The 21,631-nt window shown below is 45.5% G+C and overlaps 1 protein-coding gene across 9 annotated transcripts in view; it reads right to left on the reverse strand.

The window, feature by feature from the left end:
- The window catches only part of LOC128702897 (nuclear receptor coactivator 1), an 852,422-nt gene that overhangs the window by 559,916 nt on the left and 270,875 nt on the right, over nt 1-21,631 (reverse strand). For all 9 annotated transcript variants that reach the window (XM_070102622.1, XM_070102623.1, XM_070102624.1 and 6 more), the window contains exon 2: nt 19,485-19,589. In XM_070102622.1, the coding sequence (XP_069958723.1) occupies nt 19,485-19,589 (105 nt within the window). The remainder of the gene's footprint in view (nt 1-19,484; nt 19,590-21,631) is intronic.

Consider the following 21,631-nt stretch of genomic DNA (forward strand, 5'->3'; position numbering starts at 1 on the left):
TTACCCATGCAATAAAGTTAATAAAACGTGGTTATATATAGTAGAATGAAGTACGTATAGGCAGGGAGCACCGAGTGCTTGCTCAAAAATAACATAACTGACTTCACAATAAGACTCTTTGTTTTGGCAGTTTATCATCAATTTAGCTAAAATTTTAGACATTTTAAAACTCCCAGTGTTGTGCACAACACTACTGCTAAGACTCGCAAATACATTGTCTGAGACAACATGTGTATCATCCCCTCTTTTATGATGAATCTGGGCTCATTATATTTCCTTAAATGACCGTAGTTGTTCTTATGCATAACACAGACGTTATGTATAACACAGACGTTCTTACGTATAACACAGACGTTATGTATAACACAGACGTTCTTACGTATAACACAGACGTTATGTATAACACACACGTTATTATGTATAACACAGACGTTATGTATAACACAGACGTTATGTATAACACAGACGTTCTTATGTATAACACAGACGTTCTTATGTATAACACAGACGTTATGTATAACACAGACGTTCTTGTGTATAACACAGACGTTATTATGTATAACACAGACGTTATGTATAACACAGACGTTATGTATAACACAGACGTTATGTATAACACAGACGTTGTTATGTATTACACAGACTGTACAGACTACATCCTGCCTAAGTCTTGACGTTGAGTCACTACTAATATTCCTTTTGTTAATCTTAGCTTATGAGGGAAGATCATTAAAAGGCTATTTCATTTCACTATACTTACTGTTGTCTTTCTTGATCTCTGTGTGAATTTAACTTTTGTTTCCTTCCAATATAACGTCTATTCTCTAACTTTTGCTGTTGTTATGGGTTCAGCTCTAGCTCCTGTTCTCATTAAACATTATATAGAGTAGAAACTGTTTTACTTCCTTCTATTGGGGTACATCCTTCTCTCTAGCTTTATGCAGAATAATGAAAGGTTGGACAAACAGATGGCTGAGAAGATGTAGGATCTCAAAGGGACCTGCTTAGGTTGAATCAGTAGGCCTGCTGCAGTGTTTCTCCATACTATCACCTGTTCTATGTGGGACAGAGATCAAGAAGTTTCCTGGCAAGAGGTTCAGTTAAGTTGTAAGCCCATAGGTGTTGATATAATGTTCTTGTACTGTGCCCAAGGCACCCCTAATTTTCACTGGATTTATTTCACATTTCCTCCCATATCTCTCACTCCAGTATGTTATGGTAGCATGTAGATTTACGACAGCTTCCTTCTACTAGTGCCAGATCATTTAGGTTATAGTGGCTATGTGGCCCTACGGAAGCTAGCACAAGCACGCACACTCAAGCACATGGCACTCAGCAAGAGACACTGGCTTTCACTACTCCCCCCCTCTCTCTCTCTCTCTCTCTCTCTCTCTCTCTCTCTCTCCCTACAGTCACATCACCCCTTGCACTTCTCTCACTATTCCATACAATCACAGACCCCTACTTTCAAAATATCCAACAGACTGACTATTATCTTCAAAATTACCAATATACTAGCTACAAAATTACCAACAAATCTCAAAGCATAGTACTCTCCCTGTTTCTAATTCTCATACCTGACACACTAACATAAATTGTATGATCCTTTGCAGGTGATACTATAATCTACGTGTGAGCAGCATCCACAGAAAACAGCAGTTCCAAGCTGATAACAGCCAAGCCTTCTAGTGTCCACTGACAACAATTATTATGTTCAATGAAAAATTTCATTTACTACGTTAAGGAGGGATGGAGAAAATAAAAAACAAGATCACTTTAAAAAAGTAAATCTAATGCTAATATGAAAGACCTGGGAGTGTTAATGCTAAAGGATCTACTAAAGGCTGGTAGCACCTTGCATGAGGTGTGCTACTGAAGTCTGGTAGCACCTTGCATGACGTGTGCTACTGAAGTCTGGTAATACCTTGCATGACGTGTGCTACTGAAGTCTGGTAGCACCTTGCATGACGTGTGCTACTGAAGTCTGGTAGCACCTTGCATGACGTGTGCTACTGAAGTCTGGTAACACCTTGCATGACGTGTGCTACTGAAGTCTGGTAGCACCTTGCATGACGTGTGCTACTGAAGTCTGGTAGCACCTTGCATGACGTGTGCTACTGAAGTCTGGTAGCACCTTGCATGAGGTGTGCTACTGAAGTCTGGTAGCACCTTGCATGAGGTGTGCTACTGAAGTCTGGTAGCACCTTGCATGACGTGTGCTACTGAAGTCTGGTAGCACCTTGCATGACGTGTGCTACTGAAGTCTGGTAGCACCTTGCATGACGTGTGCTACTGAAGTCTGGTAGCACCTTGCATGACGTGTGCTACTGAAGTCTGGTAGCACCTTGCATGACGTGTGCTACTGAAGTCTGGTAACACCTTGCATGACGTGTGCTACTGAAGTCTGGTAGCACCTTGCATGACGTGTGCTACTGAAGTCTGGTAGCACCTTGCATGACGTGTGCTACTGAAGTCTGCTAGCACCTTGCATGACGTGTGTTACTGAAGTCTGCTAGCACCTTGCATGACGTGTGTTACTGAAGTCTGGTAGCACCTTGCATGACGTGTGCTACTGAAGTCTGGTAGCACCTTGCATGACGTGTGCTACTGAAGTCTGGTAACACCTTGCATAACGTGTGCTACTGAAGTCTGGTAACACCTTGCATAACGTGTGCTACTGAAGTCTGGTAACACCTTGCATGACGTGTACTACTGAAGTCTGGTAAAACCTTGCATGACGTGTACTACTGAAGTCTGGTAAAACCTTGCATAACGGGTGCTACTGAAGTCTGGTAACACCTTGCATAACGTGTGCTACTGAAATCTGGTAACTTCTTTCATGACGTGTGCTCCTGAAGTCTGATAACACCTTGTGCTACTGAAGTCTGATAGCACCTTGTGCTACTGAAGTCTGATAACACCTTGTGCTACTGAAGTCTCATAACACCTTGTGCTACTGAAGTCTCATAACACCTTGCATAACGTGTGCTACTGAAGAATCATAACACCTTACATAACGTGTGCTACTGAAGTCTGGTAACACCTTGCATAACGTGTGCTCCTGAAGTCTGGTAAAACCTTGTATGACGTGTGCTACTGAAGTCTGGTAGCACCTTGCATAACGTGTGCTCCTGAAGTCTGGTAAAACCTTGCATGACGTGTGCTACTGAAGTCTGGTAGCACCTTGCATAACGTGTGCTCCTGAAGTCTGGTAAAACCTTGCATGACGTGTGCTACTGAAGTCTGGTAACACCTTGCATAACGTGTGCTACTGAAGAATCATAACACCTTACATAACGTGTGCTACTGAAGTCTGGTAGCACCTTGCATAACGTGTGCTCCTGAAGTCTGGTAACACCTTGTATGACGTGTGCTACTGAAGTCTGGTAGCACCTTGCATAACGTGTGCTCCTGAAGTCTGGTAAAACCTTGCATGACGTGTGCTACTGAAGTCTGGTAGCACCTTGCATAACGTGTGCTCCTGAAGTCTGGTAAAACCTTGCATGACGTGTGCTACTGAAGTCTGGTAACACCTTGCATAACGTGTGCTCCTGAAGTCTGGTAAAACCTTGCATGACGTGTGCTACTGAAGTCTGGTAACACCTTGTATGACGTGTGCTACTGAAGTCTGGTAAAACCTTGCATGACGTGTGCTACTGAAGTCTGGTAACACCTTGTATGACGTGTGCTACTGAAGTCTGGTAACACCTTGCATAACGTGTGCTACTTAAGTCTGGTAACACCTTGCATGACGTGTGCTACTTAAGTCTGGTAACACCTTGCATGACGTGTGCTACTGAAGTCTGGTAAAACCTTGCATGACGTGTGCTACTGAAGTCTGGTAACACCTTGCATGACGTGTGCTACTGAAGTCTGGTAACACTTTGCATGACGTGTGCTACTGAAGTCTGGTAACACCTTGCATGACGTCTACTACTGAAGTCGGGTAAAACCTTGCATGGCGTGTGCTACTGAAGTCTGGTAGTACCTTGCATAACGTGTGCTACTGAAGTCTGGTAGTACCTTGCATGACGTCTACTACTGAAGTCGGGTAAAACCTTGCATGGCGTGTGCTACTGAAGTCTGGTAGTACCTTGCATGACGTCTACTACTGAAGTCGGGTAAAACCTTGCATGACGTGTGCTACTGAAGTCTGGTAACACCTTGCATGGCGTGTGCTACTGAAGTCTGGTAACACCTTGCATGGCGTGTGCTACTGAAGTCTGGTAGTACCTTGCATGAAGTGTACTACTGGTCTGGTAAAACCTTGCATGACGTCTACTACTGAAGTCGGGTAAAACCTTGCATGACGTACAACATGTACAGTCACACACAGTACAACACAGGCACCACACACAGTACAACACAGGCACCACACACAGTACAACACAGGCACCACACACAGTACAACACACACAGTACAACACAGGCACCACACACAGTACAACACAGGCACCACACACAGTACAACACAGGCACCACACACAGTACAACACAGGCACCACACACAGTACAACACAGGCACCACACACAGTACAACACAGGCACCACACACAGTACAACACATGCACCACACACAGTGCAACACAGGCACCACACACAGTACAACACAGGCACCACACACAGTACAACACAGGCAGCACACACAGTACAACACAGGCACCACACACAGTGCAACACAGGCACCACACACAGTACAACACAGGCACCACACACAGTACAACACAGGCACCACACACAGTACAACACAGGCAACACACACAGTACAACACAGGCACCACACACAGTACAACACAGGCACCACACACAGTACAACACAGGCAACACACACAGTACAACACAGGCACCACACACAGTGCAACACAGGCAACACACACAGTACAACACAGGCACCACACACAGTGCAACACAGGCAACACACACAGTACAACACAGGCACCACACACAGTGCAACACAGGCAACACACACAGTACAACACAGGCACCACACACAGTGCAACACAGGCAACACATACAGTACAACACAGGCACCACACACAGTACAACACAGGCACCACACACAGTACAACACAGGCAACACACACAGTACAACACAGGCACCACACACAGTACAACACAGGCACCACACACAGTACAACACAGGCACCACACACAGTACAACACAGGCACCACACACACAGTACAACACAGGCACCACACAGTACAACACAGGCACCACACACAGTACAACACACACAGTACAACACAGGCACCACACACAGTACAACACAGGCACCACACACAGTACAACACAGGCACCACACACAGTACAACACACACAATACAACACAGGCACCACACACAGTACAACACAGGCACCACACACAGTACAACACAGGCACCACACACAGTACAACACACACAGAACAACACAGGCACCACACACAGTACAACACAGGCACCACACACAGTACAACACAGGCACCACACACAGTACAACACAGGCAGCACACACAGTACAACACAGGCACCACACACAGTACAACACAGGTACCACACACAGTACAACACAGGCACCACACACAGTACAACACAGGCACCACACACAGTACAACACAGGCAACACACAGTACAACACAGGCACCACACACAGTACAACACAGGCACCACACAGTACAACACAGGCACCACACAGTACAACACAGGCACCACACACAGTACAACACACACAGTACAACACAGGCACCACACACAGTACAACACAGGCACCACACACAGTACAACACAGGCACCACACAGTACAACACAGGCACCACACACAGTACAACACAGGCACCACACACAGTACAACACAGGCACCACACACAGTACAACACACACAGTACAACACAGGCACCACACACAGTACAACACAGGCACCACACACAGTACAACACAGGCACCACACACAGTACAACACAGGCACCACACACAGTACAACACAGGCACCACACAGTACAACACAGGCACCACACACAGTACAACACAGGCACCACACACAGTACAACACAGGCACCACACAGTACAACACAGGCACCACACACAGTACAACACAGGCACCACACACAGTACAACACAGGCAACACACAGTACAACACAGGCACCACACACAGTACAACACAGGCACCACACAGTACAACACAGGCACCACACAGTACAACACAGGCACCACACACAGTACAACACACACAGTACAACACAGGCACCACACACAGTAGAACACAGGCACCACACACAGTACAACACAGGCACCACACAGTACAACACAGGCACCACACACAGTACAACACAGGCACCACACACAGTACAACACAGGCACCACACACAGTACAACACAGGCACCACACACAGTACAACACACACAGTACAACACAGGCACCACACACAGTACAACACAGGCACCACACACAGTACAACACAGGCACCACACACAGTACAACACAGGCACCACACACAGTACAACACAGGCACCACACAGTACAACACAGGCACCACACACAGTACAACACAGGCACCACACACAGTACAACACACACAGTACAACACAGGCACCACACACAGTACAACACAGGCACCACACACAGTACAACACAGGCACCACACACAGTACAACACAGGCACCACACAGTACAACACAGGCACCACACATAACGCTAAATTAGTTTTTTATGTAGTATTATGAACCTGTTTCATGTAGCATAATAAACCTGTTTCATGTAGCATAATAAACCTGTTTCATGTAGCATAATAAACCTGTTTCATGTAGCATAATAAACCTGTTTCATGTAGCATAATAAACCTGTTTCATGTAGCATAATAAACCTGTTTCATGTAGCATAATAAACCTGTTTCATGTAGCATAATAAACCTGTTTCATGTAGCATAATAAACCTGTTTCATGTAGCATAATAAACCTGTTTCATGTAGCATAATAAACCTGTTTCATGTAGCATAATAAACCTGTTTCATGTAGCATAATAAACCTGTTTCATGTAGCATAATAAACCTGTTTCATGTAGCATAATAAACCTGTTTCATGTAGCATAATAAACCTGTTTCATGTAGCATAATAAACCTGTTTCATGTAGCATAATAAACCTCTTTCATGTAGCATAATAAACCTCTTTCATGTAGCATAATAAACCTCTTTCATGTAGCATAATAAACCTCTTTCATGTAGCATAATAAACCTCTTTCATGTAGCATAATAAACCTCTTTCATGTAGCATAATAAACCTCTTTCATGTAGCATAATAAACCTCTTTCATGTAGCATAATAAACCTCTTTCATGTAGCATAATAAACCTGTTTCATGTAGCATAATAAACCTCTTTCATGTAGCATTATAGACGAGTTTCTTTTCATAAAAAAAAAAGAAAACATTCAAGCTGGTGTAAGAATCGTCTGTAAAAGCCCGGGGTTGTGTTGACAGTGGTGGCCTATGCTAACCTTCCTAGTGTGTATAGAAACATACCTAGTTTTATGTTACTAGTGCAGAAGGGCAGTGTCCTGCTAGTATTAACAGTGACTTGTCATAGCTAACACTCTCACCCCTCTCGTGACTTACACCAGTCTCGGTATTCTCATTCATTGCTAACACACTCACCCTGTGACTTACACCAGCCTCAGTGTTCTCGTTCACTGCTAGCACCTTGCTGCTGAGAGCTTGTGATAAGCATCTGAGGAGCAAGTGTGTTATCAGTGTTGTGATAACATGTTATCCACCTGTACACCAACCTCCGTTATCACAGTTATGATAAGATTGCTATCCACCTGGACACCCGCTTCTGATTATCACCTGGCATAGTAACTAAAGTCTCCACTATCTATAATGCTGAGTACCCCGCGTTGGTACCACTGCTGGGCTGGAGAGTTTGGTATCACTGCTGGGCTGGGCTGGGCTGGAGAGTTTGGTATCACTGCTGGGCTGAGGTGGAAGCTCTTGATTTCACTGCTGGGCTGGGGAGCTGGTACTACTGATGGATTAGGATGGGGGGTCTTTTATCACTGCTAGGCTGGGGTAAAGGGTCTGGTATCACTGCTGGGTGGGGCTGGAGAGTATGGTATCACTGATGGGCTGGACTACCTGGAGTATACTTGGAGGGGGTGTTTCCGGGGGTCAGCGCCCCCTGCGGCCCAGTCCTTGACCCGGCCTCCTGTTGGAACAGGACCTGATCAACCAGGCTGTTATTGCTGACCGTATATAGTAGAACGTATGAACCACAGCTGATCAACTGACTTTAGGTATCTGTCCAGCTCCCTCTTGAAGGTAGCCAGGGGTCTATTGGTCTATTGGTGGGAGGCTGTTCAACAGTCTTGGGCCCCGGACACTTTCTGTGTTTTCTCTTAGTGTACTAATGACGCCCCTCCTTTCCACTGGGGGTATGTCGCACCGCCTGCCCAGTCTTAAGCTTTCATAGGGAGTGATTTCTGTGTGAAGATTTGGGTCCAGTCCCTCTAGGATTTTCCAGGTGTAAATTATGATGCATCTCGCCGGCGCTTCAGTGAGTACAGGTGAAGTGATCCTAAGCTTCCCCAGTAATATATGTGCAGTAAAGGTTCTCTGTACATTCTTTAGATCTGCACTTGCCTTGAATGAAGATGTTAGTGTACAGCAATATTCCAGCCTGAATATTATAATGGTATACAGTGCCGACAGGTTTGTAAGACACAAATGCAACAATTAAGTATCTTTATTCCGAAAGGTTTCGCCTACACAGTAGATTACAGAGGAGTCAGGAAAAGCAGGTAAGATGTAAAGACGATGTAATCAGTCCATCACTCTTCAAGCCGTAGTTTTGAGGTGGTCAGTCCCTCAGCTTGAACAAGAATTATGCTCCACAGTCTTGAACAATGTGAAGCTGCAGCAACAGTACTGAGACTGTCAGAAGGTGAGGCGCAGCCCAGTAAGAAGAAAGAATGTAATCACTAAGAGGGCAGGTCCCTCTCAAATCCATCCCTTCTCACTTGTAACTAGAGGTCAGGCAAAAAAGTTATCGAAGATATTTTCTGTAGCAAGATACCGTTGTGCTGAAGTGTCTGACAGAGTGAATATGATAATGGTATACAATACCGACAAGTTCATAAGACATATATGCAAGCGTTAGATATCTTTATTCCAGCCTAGAGAGAACAAGTGATTTAAAAAGGATCATCACTGGCTTGGCATCTCATGTCTTGAATATTCTCATTATCCATCCTATCAGTTTCCTCGCAGATGTGATAGTGACACTGTTGTGATCCTTGAAAGTGAGATCCTCAGACATTACCACTCCCAGGTCCTTCACACTACTTTTCCTCTCTATTGTATGATTAGAGTTTGTAGTATACTCAGTTCTAGTTATTATTTCCTCCAGTTTTCCATACCGGAGTAGTTGGAATTTGTCTTCATTGTACATCATATTGTTCTCTGTTGCCCATTGGAAAACTTGGTTTATATCTTCTTGAAGATTTGCTGTGTCCTCAATGGAGGACACTCTCATGCAGATCCTAGTATCGTCTGATATGAGGAAGAGAAATAGGATGGTGACGAGTTTTGTACCTTGTGGAACAGAACTTTTCACTGTGGCAGCCTCCTACTCTGGAGGGTCTGGTATCAGTACTGGGCTTGGCCAGGTCTGGTATCACTGCTGGGTTGGAGGGTCTGGTATCACTGCTGGGCTGGAGGGTCTGGTACCACTGCTAGCTGGGCTGGAGGGTCTGGTACCACTGCTGGGCTGGAGGGTCTGGTATCACTGCTTGGTTGGAGGATTTGGTATCACTGCTGGACTGGAGGGTCTGGTATCACTGCTGGACTGGGATGGTCTAGTACAACTGCTGGGCTGGAGGGTCTGGTATCACTGCTGGGCTGGAGGGTCTGGTATCACTGCTGGGCTGGAGGGTCTGGTATCACTGCTGGACTGGGATGGTCTGGTACAACTGCTGGGCTGGAAGGTCTGGTATCACTGCTGGGCTGGGCTGGAGGGTCTAGTATCACTGCTGGGCTGGGCTGGAGGGTCTGGTATCACTGCTGGGCTGGGCTGGAGGGTCTGGTATCACTGCTGGACTGGGATGGTCTGGTACAACTGCTGGGCTGGAGGGTCTGGTACCACTGCTGGGCTGGTACGTGTGGGAACAGTGTTGCCAATAACAGTGATCAACCTCCTATCTCCGATGAGAGGTCTGCAGTTATCGTACTGCAACAACCTCACATACTGTCTCCCTCCTCGGCATTTAAGGTACTGTGAGGTACCATGTGTGGGTACCTACGTACCTAAGGTAACTTGCAACACCTGAGCAATGTCTCTGCTGAAAATGCAGTTGCAAAGTATGAAAATGGGATAAATGTTTGAGACATGATGGCAACACTGCCTCGAGGCCACGGTCAGTGACGTCATAACTGCAAGGACCAGTGACGTCATGAGTTGAAGGACTAGTGACGTCATTCATCCAACAGCAGTAGTGCTGCCATGGCTAGAAAGACATCATGACTGGCTGAATGTGTCACCATGACTGAGGGAAGGTGCGAGGTAGTGTCAATGATGTCAAGGATGTTACACCAGCTCTGGTAACACTCGTGACGTCATTCCTCCCCAACACTCGTGACGTCACTCCTCCCCAACACTCGTGACGTCACTCTTCCCCAACACTCGTGACGCCACTTTTCCCCAACACTCGTGACGTCACTTCCAACACTCGTGACGTCACTCATCCCCAACACCCGTGACGTCACTCATCCCAACACATAACGTCAATCCCAACACTAGGGACGTCATTGAAAGCAACAGTTAGGGGAGAAGTATGAGACATCACCAGTACGAGATATCACCAGCACGATACAACACCAGCACGAGACATCACCAGTGCGAGACAGCACCAGCACGAGACATCACCAGCACGAGACAACACCAGCACGAGACATCACAGCACGAGACATCACAGCACGAGACAACACCAGCACGAGACAACACCAACACGAGACAACACAGCACGAGACAACACCAGCACGAGACATCAGCACGAGACAACACCAGCACGAGACATCAGCACGAGACAACACCAGCACGGGACAACAGCACGAGACAACACCACCACGAGACATCACCAGCACAAGACATCACCAGTACGAGACAATACCAGCACGAGACATCATCACGAGACAACACCATCACGATACAAAACCAGCACGAAACATCAACAGCACGGGACAACACCAGTACGAGACATGACCAGCACGAGACATCAACAACACGGGACAGCACCAGCACGAGACATCACCAGCACGGGACAACACCAGTACGAGACATCACCAGCACGAGACATCAACAACACGGGACAACACCACAACGAGACATGACCAGCACCAGATATGACCAACACAAGACATGACCAGCATAAGACATGACCAGCATAAGACATGACCAGCATATGACCAGCATAAGACATGAACAGCACGTCACATGTGTTCCGTCTCTTGTCACTATACTGTATCTATAGTGTGGTGGCAGAGGACAGCTGACAACACTGGTGTGGTGGCAGAGGACGCCTGACAACACTGGTGTAGTGGCAGAGGACAGCTGACAACACTGGTGTGGTGGCAGAGGACGCCTGACAACACTGGTGTAGTGGCAGAGGACAGCTGACAATACTGGTGTGGTGGCAGAGGACGCCTGACAACACTGGTGTAGTGGCAGAGGACAGCTGACAATACTGGTGTGGTGGCAGAGGACGCCTGACAACACTGGTGTAGTGGCAGAGGACAGCTGACAATACTGGTGTGGTGGCAGAGGACGCCTGACAACACTGGTGTAGTGGCAGAGGACAGCTGACAATACTGGTGTGGTGGCAGAGGACGCCTGACAACACTGGTGTAGTGGCAGAGGACAGCTGACAATACTGGTGTGGTGGCAGAGGACGCCTGACAACACTGATGCAGTGGCAGAGGACAGCTGACAATACTGGTGTGGTGGCAGAGGACGCCTGACAACACTGGTGTAGTGGCAGAGGACAGCTGACAATACTGGTGTGGTAGCAGAGAGCAGCTGACAACACTGGTGTGGTGGCAGAAAGCAGCTGACAACACTAGGTAAAGATCTCAGGGAGTAAAATAATCTCTCTCAACCCAAGGTTGTTGTACAACTTACAGCCTTCCAGAGCTCACAGCAGTGCTACCAGCACTTGCCATCACTGTTACCCTCACCTGCCATCACTGTTACCCTCACCTGCCATCACTGTTACCCTCACCTGCCATCACTGTTACCCTCACCTGCCATCACTGTTACCCTCACCTGCCATCACTGTTACCCTCACCTGCCATCACTGTTACCCTCACCTGCCATCACTGTTACCCTCACCTGCCATCACTGTTACCCTTACCTGCCATAACCGTTACTCTCACCCGCCATCACTGTTACCCTCACCTGCCATCACTGTTACCCTCACCTGCCATCACTGTTACCCTTACCTGCCATAACCGTTACTCTCACCCGCCATCACTGTTACCCTCACCTGCCATCACTGTTACCCTCACCTGCCATCACTGTTACCCTCACCTGCCATCACTGTTACCCTCACCTGCCATCACTGTTACCCTCACCTGCCATCACTGTTACCCTTACCTGCCATAACCGTTACTCTCACCCGCCATCACTGTTACCCTCACCTGCCATCACTGTTACCCTCACCTGCCATCACTGTTACCCTCACCTGCCATCACTGTTACCCTCACCTGCCATCACTGTTACCCTCACCTGCCATCACTGTTACCCTTACCTGCCATAACCGTTACTCTCACCCGCCATCACTGTTACCCCCACCTGCCATCACTGTTACCCTCACCTGCCATCACTGTTACCCCCACCTGCCATCACTGTTACCTTCACCTGCCATCACTGTTACCCCCACCTGCCATCACTGTTACCCTCACCTGCCATCACTGTTACCCTCACCTGCCATCACTGTTACCCTCACCTGCCATCACTGTTACCCTCACCTGCCATCACTGTTACCCTCACCTGCCATCACTGTTACCCTTACCTGCCATAACCGTTACTCTCACCCGCCATCACTGTTACCCCCACTTGCCATCACTGTTACCCTCACCTGCCATCACTGTTACCCCCACCTGCCATCACTGTTACCTTCACCTGCCATCACTGTTACCCCCACCTGCCATCACTGTTACCCCCACCTGCCATCACTGTTAACCCCACCTGCCATCACTGTTATCCCCACCTGCCATCACTGTTACCCTCACCTGCCATCACTGTTACCTTCACCTGCCATCACTGTTACCCCCACCTGCCAACACTGTCACCCCCACCTGCCATCACTGCTACCCCCACCTGCCATCACTGTTATCCCCACCTGCCATCACTGTTACCCTCACCTGCCATCACTGTTACCCCCACCTGCCATCACTGTTACCTCCACTTCCCATCACTGTTACCCTCACCTGCCATCACTGTTACCCCCACCTGCCATCACTGTTACCTCCACTTACCATCACTGTTACCCCCACCTGCCGTCACTGTTACCCTCCCCTGCCAACACTGTTATCCACACCTGCCAACAGTTACCCTCTCACCTACCAACAGTTATCAGCTCACACACCTCATAAAGGTTAATTTAAAACAGGTGCTGGTTACCTGACGCTCACGAACATCGCTGCCACTCAAGTTTTAACCACAATTCCTACGGTAATTTACTCTCGCAGATACAACGCGTTCACTTACGCACACGCAGGTACGCACGAGCGCAGGTACGCACGAACGCAGGTACGCACGAGCGCAAACATGCATGCTAATGTTAAAGTAATGATTGATTTAAATACAAGAGAAGAGAGGGAGAATCCAGCAAGGTTTCCACACTGATCTAATGCTCAGGTAAGTGGCTGTTGGATTTCAACCTTGACAAGTGAAAGAATGTGTAATGAAGGAAAAGAAAATATAGACTGTTTACAGAGGTCTGTAGACAGTATGTAACTGTCTTTAGACGGTATATAGTTTGTAGACGGTGTATAGCAGTTTCTAGACGGTGTATAGCAGTCTACAGACGGTGTACAGCAGTATGTAAACAGTGCATAGCAATATCTAGACGGTGTACAGCAGTATATAGACGGTGTGTAGGAGTATCTAGACGGTGTGTAGCAGTATCTAGACGGTGTACAGCAGTATATAGACGGTGTACAGCAGTATCTAGACGATGTATAGCAGTATCTAGACGATGTATAGCAGTAGACGGTGTATAGCAATATCTAGATGGTGTACAGCAGTATATAGACGGTGTATAGAAGTCTGTAGACGGTGTACAGCAGTATCTAGACGGTGTATAGCAGTATCTAGACGGTGTATAGCAGTCTCTAGACGGTGTATAGCAGTATCTAAACAATGTATAGCAGTATCTAGACGGTGTATAGAAGTCTGTAGACGGTGTACAGCAGTATTTAGACGGTGTATAGCAGTATGGAGGGTGTATAGCAGTATCTAAACGATGTATAGCAGTATCTAGACGGTGTATAGAAGTCTGCAGACGGTGTACAGCAGTATCTAGACGGTGTATAGCAGTATCTAAACGATGTATAGCAGTACAGACGGTGTATAGCAGTCTGTAGACGGTGTATAGCAGTATCTAAACGATGCATAGAAGTATCTAGACGGTGTATAGCAGTATTTAAACGATGTATAGCAGTCTCTAGACGGTGTATGGCAGTATCTAAACGATGTATAGCAGTATCTAGACGGTGTATAGAAGTGTGCAGTCGGTGCATAGCAGTATGAGACTGCATAGCAGTGTATATATGGTGTAAAGCAGTCAGAGACGGCGTGTACTTCCTTAGCTGTAATATTCCCAGGTGTGGAGCAGTGATGTCAGCTTGTTGCATCAGTGTGGTGACATCCAGGCTCGGCAAATAACCTTGTGACATTCCCGTGCCTGTGACCAGCTTCGAGGGTTGTACCCTTGCAGCTCAGCCTGAGGCCAGGCTTCCTGGATGACTGTCTGGGCAACCAAACTGTTGGTGATAGAGGTGTACAATGGATCCCGATGGAAACAGGTCACTTTGCCTGACTTTTTGGGGTTATCCTTGATAATTTACACGTATGTTACTGTATTTATGTGTACCTGTGCTTAAGTAAACTTACATAGCCAATACAGCCTGGATGATGTGCCTCCCCTGGATGATAGGCCTCTACCGGCCTAGGCCGGTAGAGGCGGGGGGTAGAGATCCCCTTAGGCCTTACAAAAGTTACTTAACACTGCTAAGTCTTTCACTAACCACCTCAACCACCCTGGCACATAGCTGTGGCCACTTTCCAGAGTTATTACTACTGCAGCCCGGCCTGTGGCCAGGCTTGTCTGGTCAACCAGGTTGCTATTATTAGCGGCCCACTGGCTCACATATTCACCACAGCCTACTTAATCTGACTCTTGGTGGAGGTACTTGTCAAGTTTCTTCTCATAAACGTCTACATTTGCTCGAAAAGTATTTCTGATACACTGTATACTGGTAGCAGGTTGAAGACTCTTGTCTCTCTCTCTGTCTCTGTCTCTCTCTCTCTCTCTCTCTCTCTCTCTCTCTCTCTCTCTCTCTCACATACATACACATACACATACACACACACACACACACACACACACACACACACACACACACACTCACACACACACACACACACACACACACACACACACACACACTCACACACACACACACACACACACACACACACACACACACACTCACACACACACACACACACACACACACACACACACACACACACACACACACACATTCTCAACCTACTGAAAACAAATTATCTGGAGGGCATTTCCGGGGGTCAACGCCGTTGCTGGTTCCAGACCAGGCCTCTTGGAGAATCAAGGCCTGATTAATCAGGCTGTTACTGCTGGCCGTACACAATCCAATGCACGAACCACAGCCCGACTGGGAAACTTGTCCAACTCCCTCCTGAAGACTAACAGGGGTCTGTTTGTAATTTACCTTATGCAGGGAGAGAGAACTCTGAAAAGTCTGGGATCTCTGTCAACAATCACAAGTGCGTGTTTGTGACGGGTCAAGTCTCGACTCCTGGGCCCCACCAATCAATGTTATCTCTTTTTTTTTTTTTACGTCTTAAAGCTTATCATACCTACTTAGAGGCTACGTGAAGACGATTTCCGGGACATGACCCCCGAAGTCCGGTCCCAGATGCAACCTCCAGATTAACGTACTTGTCAACCAGTCTGCTGATGCACCATGCACTTTAGCACAGGCGCCACAGCCCGACTGATCAGCCGGGCTGTGGTTCGTACACTGGACTACATGCAGTCAGCAGTAACAGTTTGCTTGATCAAGCCCTGAGGCCTGGTCAAAGACTGGGCCGCGGGAGCGTTGACCCCCGGAACACCCTCCAGGTAGGTAGGAATTTATCCAGTTTGCTCTTGAAGACAGCCAGGAGTCTGAAGGAAGAGTACTGAAGTCCTGCTCCCTTAACACTATTGAGTTATATACTAGTGTAGTCACTAAAACCCTACTTATTCATTGGGGTATTTTGCACCGACTGCCAAGCTTCTTGCATCGTAGTCACTGACTTGTTTGCTTTGCTTTGATTCGCCGCTACCGCCGGACTGGCAGTACCGGCGAATCTAAGCAAAGCAAATTTTCAGCACGACATTTATATATATATATATATATATATATATATATATATATATATATATATATATATATATATATATATTTCAACAAGTCGGCCGTCTCCCACCGAGGCAGGGTGACCCAAAAAAGAAAGAAAATCCCCAAAAAGAAAATACTTTCATCATTCAACACTTTCACCACACTCGCACATTATCACTGTTTTTGCAGAGGTGCTCAGAATACAACAGTTTAGAAGCATACACATATAAAGATACACAACATATCCCTCCAAACTGCCAATATCCCAAACCCCTCCTTTAAAGTGCAGGCATTGTACTTCCCATTTCCAGGACTCAAGTCCGACTATATGAAAATAACCGGTTTCCCTGAATCCCTTCACTAAATATTACCCTGCTCACACTCCAACAGATCGTCAGGTCCCAAGTACCATTCGTCTCCATTCACTCCTATCTAACACGCTCACGCACGCTTGCTGGAAGTCCAAGCCCCTTACCCACAAAACCTCCTTTACCCCCTCTCTCCAACCCTTTCGAGGACGACCCCTACCCCGCCTTCCTTCCCCTATAGATTTATATGCTTTCCATGTCATTCTACTTTGATCCATTCTCTCTAAATGACCAAACCACCTCAACAACCCCTCTTCAGCCCTCTGACTAACACTTTTATTAACTCCACACCTTCTCCTAATTTCCACACTCCGAATTTTCTGCATAATATTTACACCACACATTGCCCTTAGACAGGACATCTCCACTGCCTCCAACCGTCTCCTCGCTGCTGCATTTACCACCCAAGCTTCACATCCATATAAGAGTGTTGGTACTACTATACTTTCATACATTCCCTTCTTTGCCTCCATAGATAACGTTTTTTGACTCCACATATACCTCAACGCACCACTCACCTTTTTTCCCTCATCAATTCTATGATTAACCTCATCCTTCATAAATCCATATATATATATATTATATATATATATATATATATATATATATATATATATATATATATAATATATATATATATATATATATATAGGCAGTTTGAAGGGACTTCTAAACAGTCGTATCTGAGCGCCTCTGCAAAGACAGTGATCATGTATGAGTGATGGTGAAAGTGTTGAATGATGGTGAACGTATTTTTCGTTCTTTTCTGGGTTTTTCTTTCTTTTTGGAAAACGGCCAATATATATATATATATATATATATATATATATATACATATGTCGTGCCGAATAGGCAGAACTTGCGATCTTGGCTTAAATAGCAACGCTCATCTTGCCATATAGGACAAGTGAAAATTTGTGTATGCAATAATTTCGCCAAAATCATTCTGAGCCTAACGAAAAAAATATATTTCACTGTGTTTGTTTAATATTAAATTATTGCAAACAAATCTAAAATGTATATAGTTGGGCTAGGCTAAAATAAATTGCGCTTGTTATAATAAGGTTAGGTAAGTTTTCTAACTTTCTTTTGGTGCAAAATTATAAATTTTTACATCAACATTAATGAAAAAAATATATCTTTAAACGTATAAGAGAAAATTTTAGAAAGGACTTAATTTTAAATGAGTTCTTGCTAATTGACCAGTTTTACATATTCGGCACGACATATATATATATATATATATATATATATATATATATATATATATATATATATATATATATATATATATATGCCGTGCCGAATAGGCAGAACTTGCGGCCTTGGCTTAAATAGCAACGCTCATCTTGCCATATAGGACAAGTGAAAATTTGTGTATGCAATAATTTCGCCAAAATCATTCTGAACCTAACGAGAAAAATATATTTCATTATGTTTGTTTAGTATTAAATTATTGTAAACTTATATAAAATATATTTAGTTGGGTTAGGCTAAAATAAATTGAGCTTGTTATAATAAGGTTAGGTAAGTTTTCTAAGTTCCTTTTGGTGCAAAATTATAAATTTTTACATTAACATGCGCTGTATAGCCCTTGTGGCTTAGCGCTTCTTTTGATTATAATAATAATAATTTACATTAACCTTAATGAAAAAAATATATCTTTAAACGTATAAGAGAAAATTTTAGAAAGGACTTAATCTTAAATTCTTGCTAATTGACCAGTTTTACATATTCGGCACGACACACACACACACACACACACAATATATATATATATATATATATATATATATATATATATATATATATATATATATATATATATATAATTAAAAGGTCATGGGAGATCACTGTTTGACTAGCATCACTAGTAAACTACTAGCTGCCACCCATGTGACACCTTGCTAGCATCACTAGTAAACTACCAACACTGACTCAGGAGTCAGGGTGGTATTCAACCATACAAGTGTGACAACTTAATATATTGATTGCATCAATCACTGAAATTGGTAAAGTTAAGGATACCAAGTTATTTCCTGTTAAGTTGAAGTGTGTGATGTTATAATGAATCGTACTTGTGGCAAGAGACTCCCAGCTGGCGTAGCAGCATACAGAGAACCAGCTGGAGTAGCAGCATAGAGGGGACCAGCTGGTGTAGCAGCATACAGAGATCCAACTAACACAGCAACAAGCCTAGTGCAGCGTCAAGCCTACTCCTAGCTAGTACAGCAACATAGCTAGGCTCACCAGGGGTGTCAAGCCTACTCCTAGCTAGTACAGCAACATAGCTAGGCTCACCAGGGGTGTCAAGCCTACTCCTAGCTAGTACAGCAACATAGCTAGGCTCACCAGGAGTGTCAAGCCTAGCCCAGGGCTAGCTAGCTACGGGATTAACAAATAAATTTAAGAAAGGCATCCAAGTTGTAGGTAGTACTTACATTTGTGACTGGGGTTTGGTGTCTGGCTTCTTACGCTTCTTGGAGACAGCCTGGGTGGTGGAACTCATCTTGACCCATGCCGGGTCCTGCATACATGGGCCCAGCCTGTCAACAACAACAACAACCACAGTTAATACACTGTTGTAGCTGATATGTACTAGCAACCCTGACCTGGCTTACTTCCCTCCCAGGGTTACTACCTCCCCTACACTCCCTGGCTTGCTACCTTCACTACACTCCCTGGCTTGCTACCTTCACTACACTCCCTGGCTTGCAACAATATCAAAGAGGGGAAGAGTAAAGTGTTGTGATGAGCATAGTTTAGTACAGAACAAGTATCACAAGAGTCAGGAAGATGACGAGATGGATAACGATAAATTTAAAAAGAAGGGAAATAGTGGTGGCAGTGACACTATTCAAATTAGTTGTGCTCTCTCGTTTAGAATATTGCTTAGTGTTGACGGCCTCTTACAGGGCGGGAGAGATACCAGAGATCATTTACAATCCACAGTGTCAATAAAGCATTTAAATTACTGGGAACACCTCGAAGTCCTCAATATGTACTCACTGGAGTGAAGGAGAGAAAGCACTCGAGGGCCTGGTCCCAAATCTGTACACTGCCATAACAACATACTGGAGTGAGAGATATAAGAGGAACTGTAAAATAAACCCAGTGAGGAGCAGGGGTGCGGTGGGGATAATTATTCAACATCTTACCAGAAGATATCAGAAACACTGCTGGAACAAGTGTAGAAGTCTTCAAGAGAAAGTTGAACAAATGCCTTTACCAGGTGCCAGATCAACCTGGCTGTGTTGGATGTGTGGATCAGCGGGCCGCCAGCAACAACAGCCTGGTTGACCAGGAGCCTGGCCTATAGCCAGGCTCCTGGAGTAGAAAAACGTGGAGAGTGGAGGTGTCAAGCCGAGTATAAGCCTCAACCTCGCCCATCCTCCACCTATTTAAATTACACTGGAGACATCTGTCAACTCACATTGTTGTTTACGTTACTTAGGTGGGTGAGGTTGAGTCTTGCCACCACCACTCGCGAATGTTTCTATACTGCCAGAGCCCGGCCATAAGCCAGTATCCTCTGGTGCTTGCATGGTCAATCAGGCTGTTGCTGCTCGTGGCTCGATGACCCCCATATCCATCACAGCCTGGATGATCTGGTACCTGATGAAGATACTTGTTCAGTCCCGTGCTGGTGCTGTTGATACAGTGTTCTCTTACTGTGCCCACCGCACCCCTGCTTTTCACTGTTTATTTTTAATTTCTACCCATATTTCTCCCTCCAGTATGTTGTTATGGCAGTGTACAGATTTGGGACAAGACTCTCAAGTACTTTCCAGGTATGTATTATCATGTATCCCTCCCTCCGTTCTAGTGAGTAGGTGTACCAGGTACCCTACAGTGTACCAGCATTGTAGGTGTACCAAGTACCCTACAGTGTACCAGCATTGTAGGTGTACCAGGTACCCTGTATATAAATGGTATACAATACCGACAAGATGAAGACTTAGACACATGTGCAACATCTGGGTATCTTTATTTGTAGACGTTTCGCCATCCAGTGACTTTATCAATACAAGGACATAATGCGAAGAATTTTATACGAAAGATGAAGTAATGAGTCGCTCAGCCTTGGAACCGGTAAAGAACACCAGTCTTGAAGGAACTTGTCAGACACTGCAACATCATGGAGTCTTGGTACAGAGGACATCTACACAACCTTCTGGCTTACTACTGGCCCATTCCTTAGGTATAACCTACTTCCCCTGGGGATTCCCCTCTACCAGTAACAATGCCTTCGTCTGTTGTACGGCCTTCACCTGTCGCAGGTATATAAGCTCCCAGCTCGATGACTGTGCTTCAGTTCCTTCAAGACTACGGTGCTCTTCACCAACTCTAAGGCTGAGGGACTGATTACCTCATCTTTGTATATAATTCTTCACACTGTGTCCTTGTATTTCACTGATAAAGCCACTGGTTGGCGAAACATCTATAAATAAAGATATCTAGATGTTGCACATGTGTCTAATTCTTCACCAAATACCGTACAGTGTACCAGCAGTGTAAGAGTACGAGGTACCGTACAGTGTACCAGCAGTGTAGGTGTACGAGGTACCGTACAGTGTACCAGCAGTGT

This window comes from Cherax quadricarinatus, chromosome 82 (assembly GCF_038502225.1).
Source record: "Cherax quadricarinatus isolate ZL_2023a chromosome 82, ASM3850222v1, whole genome shotgun sequence".
NCBI lineage: Eukaryota > Metazoa > Arthropoda > Malacostraca > Decapoda > Parastacidae > Cherax > Cherax quadricarinatus.